Source organism: Cynoglossus semilaevis, chromosome 1, assembly GCF_000523025.1.
Source record: "Cynoglossus semilaevis isolate Cse_v1.0 chromosome 1, Cse_v1.0, whole genome shotgun sequence".
Classification (NCBI taxonomy): Eukaryota; Metazoa; Chordata; class Actinopteri; order Pleuronectiformes; family Cynoglossidae; genus Cynoglossus; species Cynoglossus semilaevis.
In genome coordinates this window covers 17,061,174-17,074,301 of record NC_024307.1, presented here as the reverse complement: position 1 = coordinate 17,074,301, position 13,128 = coordinate 17,061,174, and the positions used below count along the sequence as shown (strand labels likewise).

Below are 13,128 nucleotides of genomic sequence, written 5' to 3'. Positions count from 1 at the left end.
GATTCACAAAACCAGTGTCACTGAGTCGATGGTGCCCCTGTTTAAAAAAACAGTGAATTCTCATCAGCAGTGTAACTAAAACATATGAACAGCAGGACAGTTCTACAGGTCTAAAGTGCTGGTGTTCAGAGTGAAGTAACACGAGACATATCAGTAGTGTGCTCTCAGATCTCATTTCTAGCTGATAACATCAACCCAATGTTAACCTTTTTGGGCTGGAGCTTCCAGACTCAGGCAGCATTAAAATGTGCCATGGCGTCAAACAGTTTCTCATCCACTGATGGTCGCGTGTCTGATTAATCAACCTGCCAGCCTCCAGTTAATGTGCAACCAAAGTTTTACAACTGTTGCAAATCAGTCGTTTGGTTCTTATTTTCTAATATATTTAAAACATCCGAAGCATTGACTTCATCCATAAAAACCTATGTTTCATGGCCAATATTCATGGGTACGTTGGTAGAGCTAGGACTTTAGCTGTTTGATTAGTATATATATTACTATAATATAATTGGTGTTACATATTTATATTATTGTTGTCTTGTGGTTCCAGTCACAAATGTTCATGCTTTAAACAGGAGGTCATTTTCGTCTATGGCTGCACCTGGCTGCTCAAGGTCCCTTCACTCCATGTTTATGGCTCTGTGCCTCCGGCAGGGTCACTGTTCACTCTGATAGCAGGATCCATTTAGTCGTTATACATTACACGTGAACAATAGGCAGGAATCACTTAAGGCCATGCCTCACTGAAGATTAGCTGCTCTGTTCCCATCAATGCTTATTGGTTGCTATCGTCAGGCACTTTAGATAAAAGCTTCTTCTCCAACATGACATGGTCTTTGCTCTGGGCCGTACAGTACACCCCAGGACGACCTTTCCAGCTGATTGTCCTTGTGTCAGTGGAGGGGAAAATTACAGATGTGGCCTGTGGTGGTCATACGAGAGAAAGTGCTGATAAAAGATTGCAATGACAGCAGAGATAAACTTCACTAACCTTTGGAGAGCTCTTCCTGTCTCATATCTCACACAGTTAGACGTTCTCATTTGTTGTTCTGCTGCAGCACATATTATCATATATCTTTAACAATCATTTCAGGCTACTGTACTATTCTGTATCACTAACTTCAACTGCAGTCGACAGGAATTGCAAAACAACGTCAGAAATTAAGGCAAATTGCTGTTGAAGTTTTCTTTAACAATCATTTCAGGCTACTGTAATTTGTAATTAATACATTTTCTAATTAATGGGAGAAAAATATCCAGCTGTACCTTTGTATAGCACACTGCACTAATGTCGGTTGTGTTTAATGGAGATATTACAAAAGTTTACAGAGTGGATAAGTGTTAGCTAAATAAAAGCCAGTTCTAGCTACATATTTAGTTTAAATATTATTGGCTAAATTTAAACTGAAGAAATGGCTCAAAGTTGTCCAAAACCTTAATAATATTGATATAATAATATAAAAAATACATAAACAAAGTATATATGAGATTTTAATAGCTAACCACCTGATAACTTGTTAGCCCCACAGTTAGCAAGAGTAGCTTAGCTGATATTCCGGCAAAAAGGTCAATCATAGCTTAATTAATAGTTTTGCTAAATATTAGGACTTTCGAGTGCATTTGGACATAATGACGTTTGCAGTATATCTAACAATTCAACCGTCCATTTACTTAATATTGTTCTAATACATAGTCAATACACAGTCAATAAGGCAGCTTAAAATCCCATCTCATCCAGCAGAGGCCGAATACATCAGACCAGCCTAGTCCACTACTGTCAAACTGACTGACACGACTGTCAAATGGGTTGTGAGGGACTGTAGACTGTTTAATATTGTTGAGGACTGCGGCTTCACGACCTCCATGTTGTCTTCCTGTCTCCTCAGGACGTTATTGTTGGAGTCCTCTATAGTGCCCTGATCCTCCTCTTCTTTCTCCCTGCCCTGGAACTGATTGACAACTTCAACCTGACGTGTCGTTACGCCCCGCTCATCATCATCTCACTCCACCTGGGCCTGGGCCTCTTCTCCTTCACCCTGGACACCTGGAGCACATCACGAGGTGACACCGCTCAGATCCTGGGCACAGGCGCTGGTGTGGCCTTAGCCTCACACATCAACTACAACCTGGGTCTGCTGCCGGACCCAACGCCGGAGCAGCTGCCATTGGTCTTGCCCCCACTTAGCATGGGTCTGGTGGGGGCTGCCATGATAAGGATAGTAGTGGGGGTCCTGGTGCTGGTGGCCACGAGGGCTTTGATGAAGGCTCTCACCATTCCATTGGTGTGCTGGGTGGTTGGAGTTCCCAGTCAGGATGTGAGGAAGGCTCGGCAGCACATGGAGGTGGAGCTGCCGTACAGATACATCGTCTACGGCACGGTGGGCCTGAATGTTCTCTTCCTGGTTCCTCTGCTCTTCACTTATCTGCACCTGTCCTGATGGCAAATGAGAGCCAAAAAACTAAAGTGGACTATGAGCTGTTCCTAGACCAAAACCAATTCCTTTGATGGATACAGCTGGTCCACAACCAGAGACAGGACAATAAAAACACCAACTCTTTTTCCTTTTTTAAAAACTCCTCTGGAAGAAAATAAAGAAATGAACTGCAGCAGCTGCTAACAGCTTCTTTCACTGTTTTCCTGTTGGACTGGAAATCAGATTTGGCTTTGACTGGTTCGTCATGTGACACTGTAATTGCCCCTTGCTATTCTTGCTCTCCTGAGTTATTGAAATCAAATTAAATGACGCCTGATTCCAGGAGGTGCTGTAGAATATCTGGAGATGGTCAGAGTCAAACATCCACCACCACCACCACTACCATCATCAGCAGCAGCAGCAGCAGCACACACTGCTCACCAGATACCAACTAGACTTCGTACCACTGGCCCTTATAGACTTGAACTGCCACCAGTTTCTACTGATGAGTATTTGACTTTATAATCGTGTTCTTCTTATCAATAGAACAGACAAAGAACCACAGAGAGAGAGAGAGAGAGGGAACCTGTAGAACCACAATAGAACATGTACTTGACTTAGTGTAAGGGCTGTCACTTTTTCCCAAAGATGCGATTTTGACAGAAGTGCTACTTTACATGGAAACCCCTTTCAGTAGGATTGTGGCTCAGGTGATAGTACAGAACCAGGTGGTTCTGGGACTGACTTCCCTATTTTCCCTCTGTTTAGCCTTTGTATGTTCTCCATATTTAAAAAAAAAAAAAAGACTTCTGCCTAATAAACATTTAAAGTATAAGATAAAGGCAACCATTTCCTTTGAACTGACAAAAGTCATTAATGTTTGGGTATGCCTTGATCCTAAGCTAATTTACTCCTGTATTTTTACAGAAGAAGTTGTGAAGATGTAGGCCATCAAGAACTAATTGTTTGATTTCAGAACTTCAACATGTCTAAATGAGGACAAACCAGTAACCTTCTTGCTGTGAGGCAACAACAAGAATCACTGCATCATCCTAAAAGTTCTTTGAACATAAATTCTGAAGAAGTGACAGCCCAAATATTCACTGCTGTGTTGGGATCAACAGCTCCTTTGTTGTTGTTGTTGTTGTTTCCTGTGAATTATGTTTTCTCAGAAATCAAGAACCTAAGCATTTCTGTAAAGCGTTTGACTGCACTTGTACAGTATTGTTTTTTAAAGGGCTCTTCCACTTTTATGGTATGATTGCTTTTCCTGTCAGTGTAAAAAAAATAGAAACAAGGCACATACAAGGGCAAAAAGAAGCAGCATTTTGATTGGAAGCTGAGATTTTTCATTTCCCATTCATGGGAATCAGATGACACTGAAAAACGACTGTACTTTTTTGACATAAGAATGTTCTAGAAGCTTTGCAGTTTCACATGCATGTGTCATCAATAAGGACGGACATGAAGGAGAAGACATTGAAAAACATTTTTAAAAATGTTTAGAAAGCTGCCTCAAAATAGATTTTTATAAAAAAAAGAAACGAAATGGAGCACAAAGTGCTTTATTCCTTAATGTCTTGTTTGAAAATGTTGAGGTTTGGACCTAAAAAGACCTAAAACTAGTCAACATGAACTCCTCATTAATTCATTCCAGTGGCTTTAATATGTGGTGTTCCACCAGGTTTTTTCCCAAGGCCCTTGGTGCTCAGCCTTTTTTTTTTTCATATGATGAAGAAGTTAAATGTTAATTTAAATGTGACTGAAAAAAACGGAAAATCAAACATTTTCAAAGATACATTTTCAGAAAGTGGATCACTCAAACCAGCAGAGATGACCAACTGGATAAATCTGGATTTTATCTCACTGGCATATATCTTTTTCCTGATGGAATTAACAGTTCGGCATCAAAGCTGCTCTCTGTGATGTGCCTTGCTTTAGGGTTCTGAGAAATTTATGTTTATGGTCGTGTACTGCCAAGTACAGGAACCAACCTAAGAGTGTGTTTAACTTTTATAAACGATAACAGAAGGAACATCTCAGACTTTCAGACTTCTGATTTAGTCAGACCTTTGAGAATACCTTTGACCAAAAACCATGGACTTGGTTTAAAAAGGATTTTGCCCAGTGAAGCCTTGACAAAGTCCAGGTATACCTTTGAAGATTCTCAGTCATCCAGGTCATGGTCAAGGTTGAAGAGTTCCGTTATGCAACTGGACATGTCAGTTTTTTGAGGACTTGTTGGTTAGCAGGACGTGCAGGGAGACCAGAGACCACCCTGGTTGAATCATTTACTACACTAACGGAACTAACTTTTCATAATCTGTAGGATGTTCACAGTGATCGAATATTGCAAGGAGTCATTTGGACACGTGGAAAAATGCTCTCAGCGTTTGCTGCCCCCTGCTGGTGATGTCATATATCTGAAGTCATGGCCTTCTACCATGGGATGGGTGTTTCCCCTTACTTTGTTTGGTTGAGTTGGATTAATGGTACTTCTTTAATATTATAAATGCACTGTTCCCATAATGCACTGCACTGCCTTCACTGAGCTGGACAGACTGGCTTTAGCTGGTCCTAAAATTATAAATTGCTATCCCTAAAAAAACTTGAAATTCAATTCAGACTAAACTATTATTATATAGTTTAGTAAATGGAGAAAGTTCATGTGATTTTTTTTTTTCAAGTTGTATGCCTTAATATACATTATATATCAGTACGAAGATGCACAGTCCTATTTTTAATTTCAAAAAGAATTTCTCAAAGTGAACCTTTAAAATGAACCTGCACACAGTTTATTTTCCATCTTCTTACTTAGTTCCTGGACTTTTGGCTGCCTTTCCTGTTTTATCCTCCTTTTTTTCTAGACCAGAAAAAAAGGAATTCAATTCCTGTTACTTTCCAAAAAAAAAGATTTTGACAATTGCTTTTACTTTTTTTAATGAAATCTTGGTAAACATGAATTTGTATCAACGTTTCATAAATGCATTAGAATTTTCCTTCTTAAATTTTGACATTTTACGTGATTTATGCCCCCTGGTGCTCCTCTGTCCTGCTGATGAAATTTACATAAATGGGAAATTTATGTAAATTAAGTTTTTGCCCTAAACATTGCGTGTTTTATTAAAGATTAATATCAATGATTGATATTCAAAGTGTGTAATATTGAATTCTGGGCACAATAAGATCCTTATAATTATTTGTAAGAATGTTGAAATGGAATTCTTTATGCACACAAACTTTTTATAGTTTTTATAAATATTAAAGATTTATTTTTTGTTGTTTGTATTTGAAAAAAGTACCAATCAGAAATGACCATTTTTACAACGTTTGAAGTGGTTTGAGTTGGTATTTTACAGTTAGTAAGACAATTAGAGAACTGACTTTAAAATTATGTATTTTATTAAATTCATTGTAACTTTGGAAAAAGAACAGATTCTTGCTCCCGTGCACCCCCTGTCTCCTGGGGCTGCTACTGCACTAACCATGTCATTTGGAATTTAATGAATTTATATAAATCTTTTGTTTTAAATCAAATCTGATTTTGACCAAATATTTCTAAACACTTTATTTCTGTTTAAGTAAAATTGACTGAATATTTTAGTACTTTTGTGCAAAAATTTACATCTTTCTGATTCTGCTTTTTACTATGTTGAGTTTTATGATTTTGTTGGGGAAAATATTTTGTTCATATTGTTGCTCGGTTTAATGCCTTTGGTTGAATTTGAAATAGTAACATGAATGTCACTGTGGCTGAAAACTGGTGTGTGTTCTATTTTGATGTCTTCTGATGCGGTGGTCGAATTTTATTCAATCCTTAGACACCACTTCGCCACTTTTTTATTATGTGCAGTGCCCCCCCTCACCCCCTCCCCAGAAATATCAAATCTTTACTTCTTGGGTGACCTGATTTCTGCCTGTCTGTCTGGAATTATCTGCAATAAAATGTGATGTGATGAGATTACAGGTTTTCTATCCTTTCTTCCTAAGAAGGAACAACATCAACCTCTAAAGAGAATCTAGATATTATAATAATATTATAATATGTTGCTCTTTGGCCCAGAGTCAACGTCTCTGTCATTGGTGTGGAACCCCAGGGTTCACCTCGTGGGCAAGATCGAATCCCAGTCAGGGTGGTTGGTACCAGTCCAGTGGACTCACTAGCTGCAGGAAGGTTCAGGGGGGTTGGTACGGTGCAGTGTGATTTGGGTGGTGGTCATGGAGACTGCTGCCACCCGCCCCCCGACCAGGTAATGGATAAGTGGATGAAAATGGATGGATGGATGGATTATATTATAATATTTAAGACACCACAGAGCAGCTGTTGATCCAGTCCTGCTTCTATCACATCTGTGGTCAAGTGTGTGTTTTTGTCACTTTGGTGTTTAAAAACGGCTGTTTTGGTTTATGCAACTGACATAAACTGACCACATGGGGCAGCAGTAGACCAGCAGAAACCATGTCCCATTGAGCTTAAATCAGTGATTTTCTCTATGGCCATTGGCAAATGAAGTACACTAATATTGCTCCATTCAACCAAACTTCAGAATTGGTTCACTGTTCCTTTAAGCGGGTTTTGTTTCCAGTGCGGTGCAACCTCTGACCTTTAACCAGCTATGACCAAACTGCAGCTGCAACAACCAGAAGAACATCAAGAGAAACTTGTGGGAAATGAAAAAGGCAGTGAGTTATCTTTATGTTTCCTTTGTAATTTGTATTCAAATAAAAGTCAGATATGTGATCCAGGGTTTTTGTGGCTGACCCTGTTTGATTTAGACCATGTGATGATGTCACACACACAAACACACTGATGCAGTGGAGTGGTGTGTCATTGGCTGATCACAATTTCCCTTGTCTGTGCCAAACCTGAGAGGACAAAGTCCAGCTGTTGCTGCTGGACCAAAGAATAAAGACATCTGGGATTTTTTTTTCATCATGTTCCCAGTATGAAAAAGTTTCTGGATTTCACTTTTATTCTCCCGGTGGACAGTCCTGCCTGTTAATTACAGTATTTACAAATTCTCTAGGCATTTGGAGAATGTTTTCACTTTGGTCAATTCTTTACTAAAACGTTTAATAATTTTTTGACTAATTTGATTGACACCTGGGAGTGTGAGGGGCCCACAGCAAAACCTCCATCGGTTCAGGCCCAGTGGTAACTGCTGGTCTTTCAGTATGGGGTTTTCTTGTTCTCACGGTCTTGGAATTTAACCCAGGTTTTCCTTTATATGTGACCATGTGGTGGACTGGAGAATTTTTCAGGGTGTAACTCTGGCCTCACTTGATGGCTGCTATGATTGACTCCAGCCTCCTGTGGCATGAAAATGGAATAGAAGGTTAGAATATGAATGAATACATGTTATGTGCTGGTGGTAACTGATTGCTGTATTGATATGTTATATTTTGTATGTTATAATTTTTACTCTTTAATTGTCACCTGCTTGACCAGATACTTTCTTGTACTTAAACTGAAAGTTAGGGTTAGGGCTAAGCTCAAGCTCTCTGTGGTTTTAAAGACAAAAATAACTGTTGAACGAAAAAACAGTTTCATTCTCTTTGTTTCATCTTCTCTTTCAATGCCACATCTTAGATCTGGGTCACTCAACAGCTCAAAGGCTTCAGTCACACTAAAGTGCTCCTGACACCTGCTGGACAAACCGAGATAAACTACTCGGCCAAATGAATCGATGTGGTTTTATCAAACTTTATCAAAATTTCAGTGATTACATTGAATATTTACAATTTATTTTCCTGTTTATGTTTTTTTTTTGTCAGGTTAATGTTAGCATTTATGAGGTTATTTAAAGCCCAGGAAATCCAATCTTTAATCGTGGTTTGAGCTTCCCGACAGGTATTGTGGTTTAAAAAACACTTAAGAACTTTTGTGTGAAAAGTGATATTTTATAGATCTCCGCTGTGATGAGAAACAAAGGATTTGTTTCTCAAATCCTTTGGGGGGGGAGGGAGCAGAACATTCAGTGGGAGGAACAGTTTTCTGAGGGCGAGTTTCCCGCCGGACATTCATCCTGTAACACACCACGTTTACTCTAACGTGTTTGGTTTTCAAGTTTGATGCTTTGTTTAACTATTGTTTTTCAACAGAACTAATGTATTTGATGAGACTAAATGTCATAACTTGAATACTCGTAACCCAAACACTGCGCCTGTTCATGAATGTCGGAGACAACGACCACATCTTTACGAGGTTTGTTCCTCATTTATGAAGATTATTTAGTCTGGAAACTGACTGTAAGTAAACAACGTACAGATAATGATGCAGTCACAGTGAACATGAACGTAAAAAAAGAGACACAAGTGGATTTTCGTGTTGTTTGACAAACTTGTCAAGACCGTGTTAACACGTTAAAAAAATGCACATTTATTTTGCGTTTTGTTGAAAGAAATAGCCAAATATTACGTGTAAAAGCCCTTAAATAATACTCGCCTAAAGATTTGCGATTATTTCTCATTTAAATATAATACAATATAATTTTATATATTATTATATATACAAAACAATATAATACAATACAATAGCGTTTATACAATTAAATATAGTTCAAAGAATGAACGTTTACTTTAGTAGCACTTTTTTGTACCGATACCTGCTGCTACAGGGACGTCTTTTTATTTGGTAACTCCTTGACTTTTATTTGTTTTTCAGTGGTAAAATAATCTAGATTAGAACTCTTAGTTTTAAGGTGGAACTCTTAAAATAATTTTCATGCAACCCTGGTTTCTTTTGATTTCCCTAATTTTGAACCGATAAGCCACAATTGTGAGAGAATGTCATTCTGAGAATTCTAGAAAAAATAGTCTTAAATTTGTATTTTAGATTTTTCATTTTTTTTGGATAAAATTCTGATCAAAATATAAATCTGCCGTTTATCTCTAAATGTTTGGGAGAAAGTTCAGACATCAAAAAACATTCTCTTGGTCTCTGTTTCTCTTCCAGAGATTCTAATAGAATTCTTTGAATGTTATTTTTCCTAGTGTTGCTTTCATTCGAATCACATTGAACTTCCATGGAGTCTTTGCAGAAGAAACTTGAAGCTTTGTCAGTCGCTTGTCGCTCTCGTCCAGAAGAACCCACCTACCTGCTACACATAGCCCTGCAGCCTCACTCTTCGTCTGAGCTCTTGGCAGTTTCCTGCTCCAACTTCACGCTTCACTTGCATAACAAGAACACTCTGAGTCTGATTGGTCAGTATCAGGGCCACACTGGGCCTCTCAGTGGGGTCACGTTTGCTCATAGATCCACTGACCTGCTCTACTCTGCTTCTGCTGACGGGACAGTGCATGGCTGGGACGTCCGTCAGCCTGGGTCAAAGGCAGTGCAAACGTTTAAAAGCGACGAGTCTCACCATTTCTGCAGCTTCGACTTGAACTGCAGCGACACCTTGTTATGTGCAGGAACAGAGCAGATGAACAATGAGGACAGTTTCCTTGTTTTCTGGGACAGCAGAAAACCTGGAGCTGCTGGTTCTGGTGATGGTCCTCTGGGGGTCTACTCGGAGTCGCACAGTGATGACATCACACAGGTGTGCTTTCATCCTCAGGACAAAGACCGTCTAGCCTCCGGCTCCACTGACGGCCTGGTAAATGTCTTCGACCTCAGCCGAGGAGCTGAGGAGGAGGCGCTGCTCGCCACCTGCAACAGTGACTCCTCGGCTGGTTCTGTGTGCTGGTCTGGACCAGACTACAACCAGCTACTATGCCTGAGCCATGACGAGGGTCTTCACCTGTGGGATCTAGGTCAGCTAAACACAGAGGAGCCTCTCACCATCTACAGCACCTCTGACGCTCGGAGTCTGACTCCACTCCCTGGCAGAGGAGGTGTGGATTACCTGGTGGGAGGACAATGGCTGGAAGCCACTCAGAAGCTGCTGGTGGTCGGGGGGATGAACAGTGGAGATCTGCACCTGATGGAGTGTGACAGAGATGGACTCCGACTGCTGAGGAGCCTGGAGGGAGGCCACACATTGACTGTGCGTTGCTTCATGTGGAACACGGTGGCAGAAGGGCTTGTCACAGGTGGAGAGGATGGTCAGCTGCTGCTGTGGAAAGGAGGAGTGGAGCTCACCAAGGAGGGAGGCAAGAGGGAGTCTTTTAAGAGCGAGTCGAGCTTAAGACGCAAATCCAGGCCTCATAAAAAGCATGGCTATGGGAAGGAAAAAAAAACATAAAGACTTGATGGTGTGGTTAACTCCAGAAAAGACATTTCAACAAATAACAACAAAAAATCAATCATGTACGTCACTATATTTTCTTTTAAGATTACTCTGTGTGAAATCTGGATATCAGCCATTGTACAGTGGCTTTGAGAATTCAGTTTTATCAAATTAAAAACAAAATCTGGCACATTCTTCAGACACTGTAGACTTAGATTAAATAATTTATTTATTCATGAGATTCATTCTTTTTTTAAATCAGTTTTTGCAGTGGTGTTTCCATTTTTTAGTTCGTTAAATATTCATAGGGATGAATTCAACTGAAAATACTTATTTTTTTAATTAATGCATTAAAAATGGTTTATTGTTTTTTTTGGAAACAGTATATAGTGTATAAATACGCATACAAAAAATAACGACTTTAATATCTGCAAAATCTCAGATATCTAGTTTATACAAAGTTTGTAATAAAAATATTTGTACAGCATGTATCACAGTCCATGTTTTGTTTTAATCGATACAATAAGAGAACCTCACATTATTATAAAGGACTGTCCAGAAACATATTCCACCATTTCATCTATTGCAATAAATATAGTTATCATATATTAGTGTGTGATGCATTACTTTTAAAACCATTCTGTTATGAGCTGGTCTATTATTATCTAGTAAAATTGGTCAACGGTCATTAATTCAAGTGTATAAATCATGTTCACTGAAATAATGATTTTATACTTTTTAAAAATGTAGTTAAATGATATGCCATATGACATTAAACTCAATTGGCTATAGGTAATTTAGATGATTTAATTATGACGCTCCTTCAGAGTGTGTTTCATGCTGAGGTAGAGCCGTGCAGCAGGCTGCACAGATATTACAGGGGTTGTAGGGCATGGTAGATGAAACAAAAGCCAAGAATGTTTTGCAGTTGTTTACAGGGCTGGGTGGGGAAGGCCAAACCCTTTCATTTGGTTATCATCTGTACCAGGACTGGCATAACGTTGTCTCTGCCCTGCTTAAGTCACTTATCATGTGCATCTTCTTCTTGTCATCAAACAAACTTTGTTTTTTTATGCATTATTTTGTTTGCAATAAATAACTTAAAACAGATCCTGTTTTTAACGGGGCTTCAAAGTGAAACCAACATACCGTGCCCACCTATTCTGTACGCCCCTGGACGTGTAGTTATGTAACAACGCCCCTGTGTTTAATCTACACATTCGTACGGTAAAAACGCCATAAAACTGTGGCTAATGTCTCGTAAAAGCGCGGGGTAAGAGTGAACCAAATGCTCGGGGCAGGGCCTGGAGCAGGTTTAACCTCATTCCTGCCTCGGTGTGGAGCGAAAAAAACACAGAAAACTCTGCCTCTGGTCTGCCTTTCCTCCTTTCCCCTCTACTTCTCCACCAAACCCGCTGAATCCACACAGAAAAGCCCATCTGAGATTGATGGCGCTTCTTGTTCAATCACTGCGCTCGGCCAAGGCAGCGACACCCAATCAGCTTTTTTGCACCGCCTTTCACCAGGCTGTAGCGGTAGTGGGTTTGTGTGCTTGTGTGTGCGCCGCGGTGTGAGCAGCAACAGCAGCAGCAGCTTCAGTGTTGACAATAGGGCGAAAGAAGCAGCGGATCATAAACGAAGCGAGAAAAACACAATCCAGAGGGCAAATAGAGGAAAAAGGCCCGCAAGTACAGGAATGTATCGAGGTTAAATGTAATCATTTCACAACAAAACATCGCTGTTTTGTCTGTTATTAATGGAAGTTTGAGGATTATTCCCGGAGCTGAAAACAGAGGCTAACGTGGGGTATATTTTTTCTGGCTTTTTTTGGGGGCCGGATGTGTTCAAGCCTCGCTGATTCATTTTTTTCATCCTTTTTTTCTTAAAAATATCTAAATCACTCCTCTCGTCTTCGTTGCGAAGCGCAGAGGATTCAGGTGAAAAGTACCCGAGGGCTAACAGCGGCTAACACACGGCGGGGCGGCTGCTGCAGCGTCCCCGGGACTCGGGAACTCAAGAGTCAGTCGTGTGGTGTTGGGTTCCTGCCCAAGTCCAGGATCATTCTGGTATATCCAAGTCCAGTTCCAGTGGAGTCTCTTTTTCTCTCCCCCTGTCTGTCATTGAGTCCAGTCTGTGAGCGCTATAATAGCTGACGATTAGCAGCACTAGCACTGCCCACCTCCCTCCCCTCTAATTTCCTTCTGGGATGATGGGTGACCGCCCGAACCCGTCCAGGTAATGTTACTACAAAGTTTAAATTTTTTAGGTTTACAGTTTATCTGTATAAATAGAACAATTTTTTAGACGTATGTATAGTTTATACGCTTGCTAGCTAGTTAGCTAGCGTGGCTTATCCCGAAGCCAGCTAACTAGGTGGCATGCTAAAAAACACACCGCTTTACGTCAATATATTTGACAACTTTTAGGAACACCGGACCATTATTTCGATATTATTCGTTCTATAGTATTTTTTTGGTTACTTAGTAGCTCGTATTTTAGTGTATTTAATACATTTTTTGTCACGGACAGTTTTAAAGCTAACG

The 13,128-nt window shown here is 39.9% G+C and overlaps 3 protein-coding genes across 6 annotated transcripts in view; all 3 read left to right on the top strand.

The window, feature by feature from the left end:
- The window catches only part of LOC103382704 (sphingosine-1-phosphate phosphatase 1), a 16,583-nt gene extending 14,145 nt beyond the window's left edge, over nt 1–2,438 (top strand). The window contains exon 4 of the mRNA XM_008315586.3: nt 1,887–2,438. Coding sequence (XP_008313808.1) covers nt 1,887–2,438 — 552 coding nt within the window. The remainder of the gene's footprint in view (nt 1–1,886) is intronic.
- Nucleotides 2,439–7,026: 4,588 nt separating this feature from the next.
- On the top strand, nt 7,027–10,772 carry wdr89 (WD repeat domain 89). Of its 3 annotated transcripts, none has more exons than XM_025055940.1 (2): nt 7,027–7,097; nt 9,408–10,772. In XM_025055940.1, exon 2 carries the CDS (start codon nt 9,440–9,442, stop codon nt 10,598–10,600), a length of 1,161 nt encoding a protein of 386 aa, XP_024911708.1. In that variant the 5' UTR covers nt 7,027–7,097; nt 9,408–9,439; the 3' UTR covers nt 10,601–10,772. The 3 variants fall into 3 exon arrangements, with proteins under 3 accessions (XP_024911708.1, XP_008313656.1, XP_008313649.1); XM_008315434.3 differs by lacking the exon at nt 7,027–7,097 and adding an exon at nt 8,171–8,663; XM_008315427.3 differs by lacking the exon at nt 7,027–7,097 and adding an exon at nt 8,178–8,619.
- Nucleotides 10,773–12,129: 1,357 nt separating this feature from the next.
- Nucleotides 12,130–13,128, top strand: part of ppp2r5eb (protein phosphatase 2, regulatory subunit B', epsilon isoform b) — a 28,349-nt gene continuing 27,350 nt past the window's right edge. Inside the window, exon 1 of one of the 2 annotated variants that reach the window (XM_008315463.3) lies at nt 12,130–12,651. Coding sequence is in view for 1 of the 2 variants with exons in the window: in XM_008315455.3 (XP_008313677.1) it covers nt 12,792–12,820 (29 nt within the window). In the remaining variant the exon portion in view is untranslated. Of the gene's footprint in view, nt 12,821–13,128 lie in introns of both variants that reach the window. The other variant, XM_008315455.3, reaches the window with a different exon arrangement.

What these genes read in the sequence shown, in the direction of transcription:
- wdr89 (XM_025055940.1), top strand. Translation starts at nt 9,440, where the DNA reads ATGGAGTCTTTGCAGAAGAAACTTGAAGCTTTGTCAGTCGCTTGTCGC.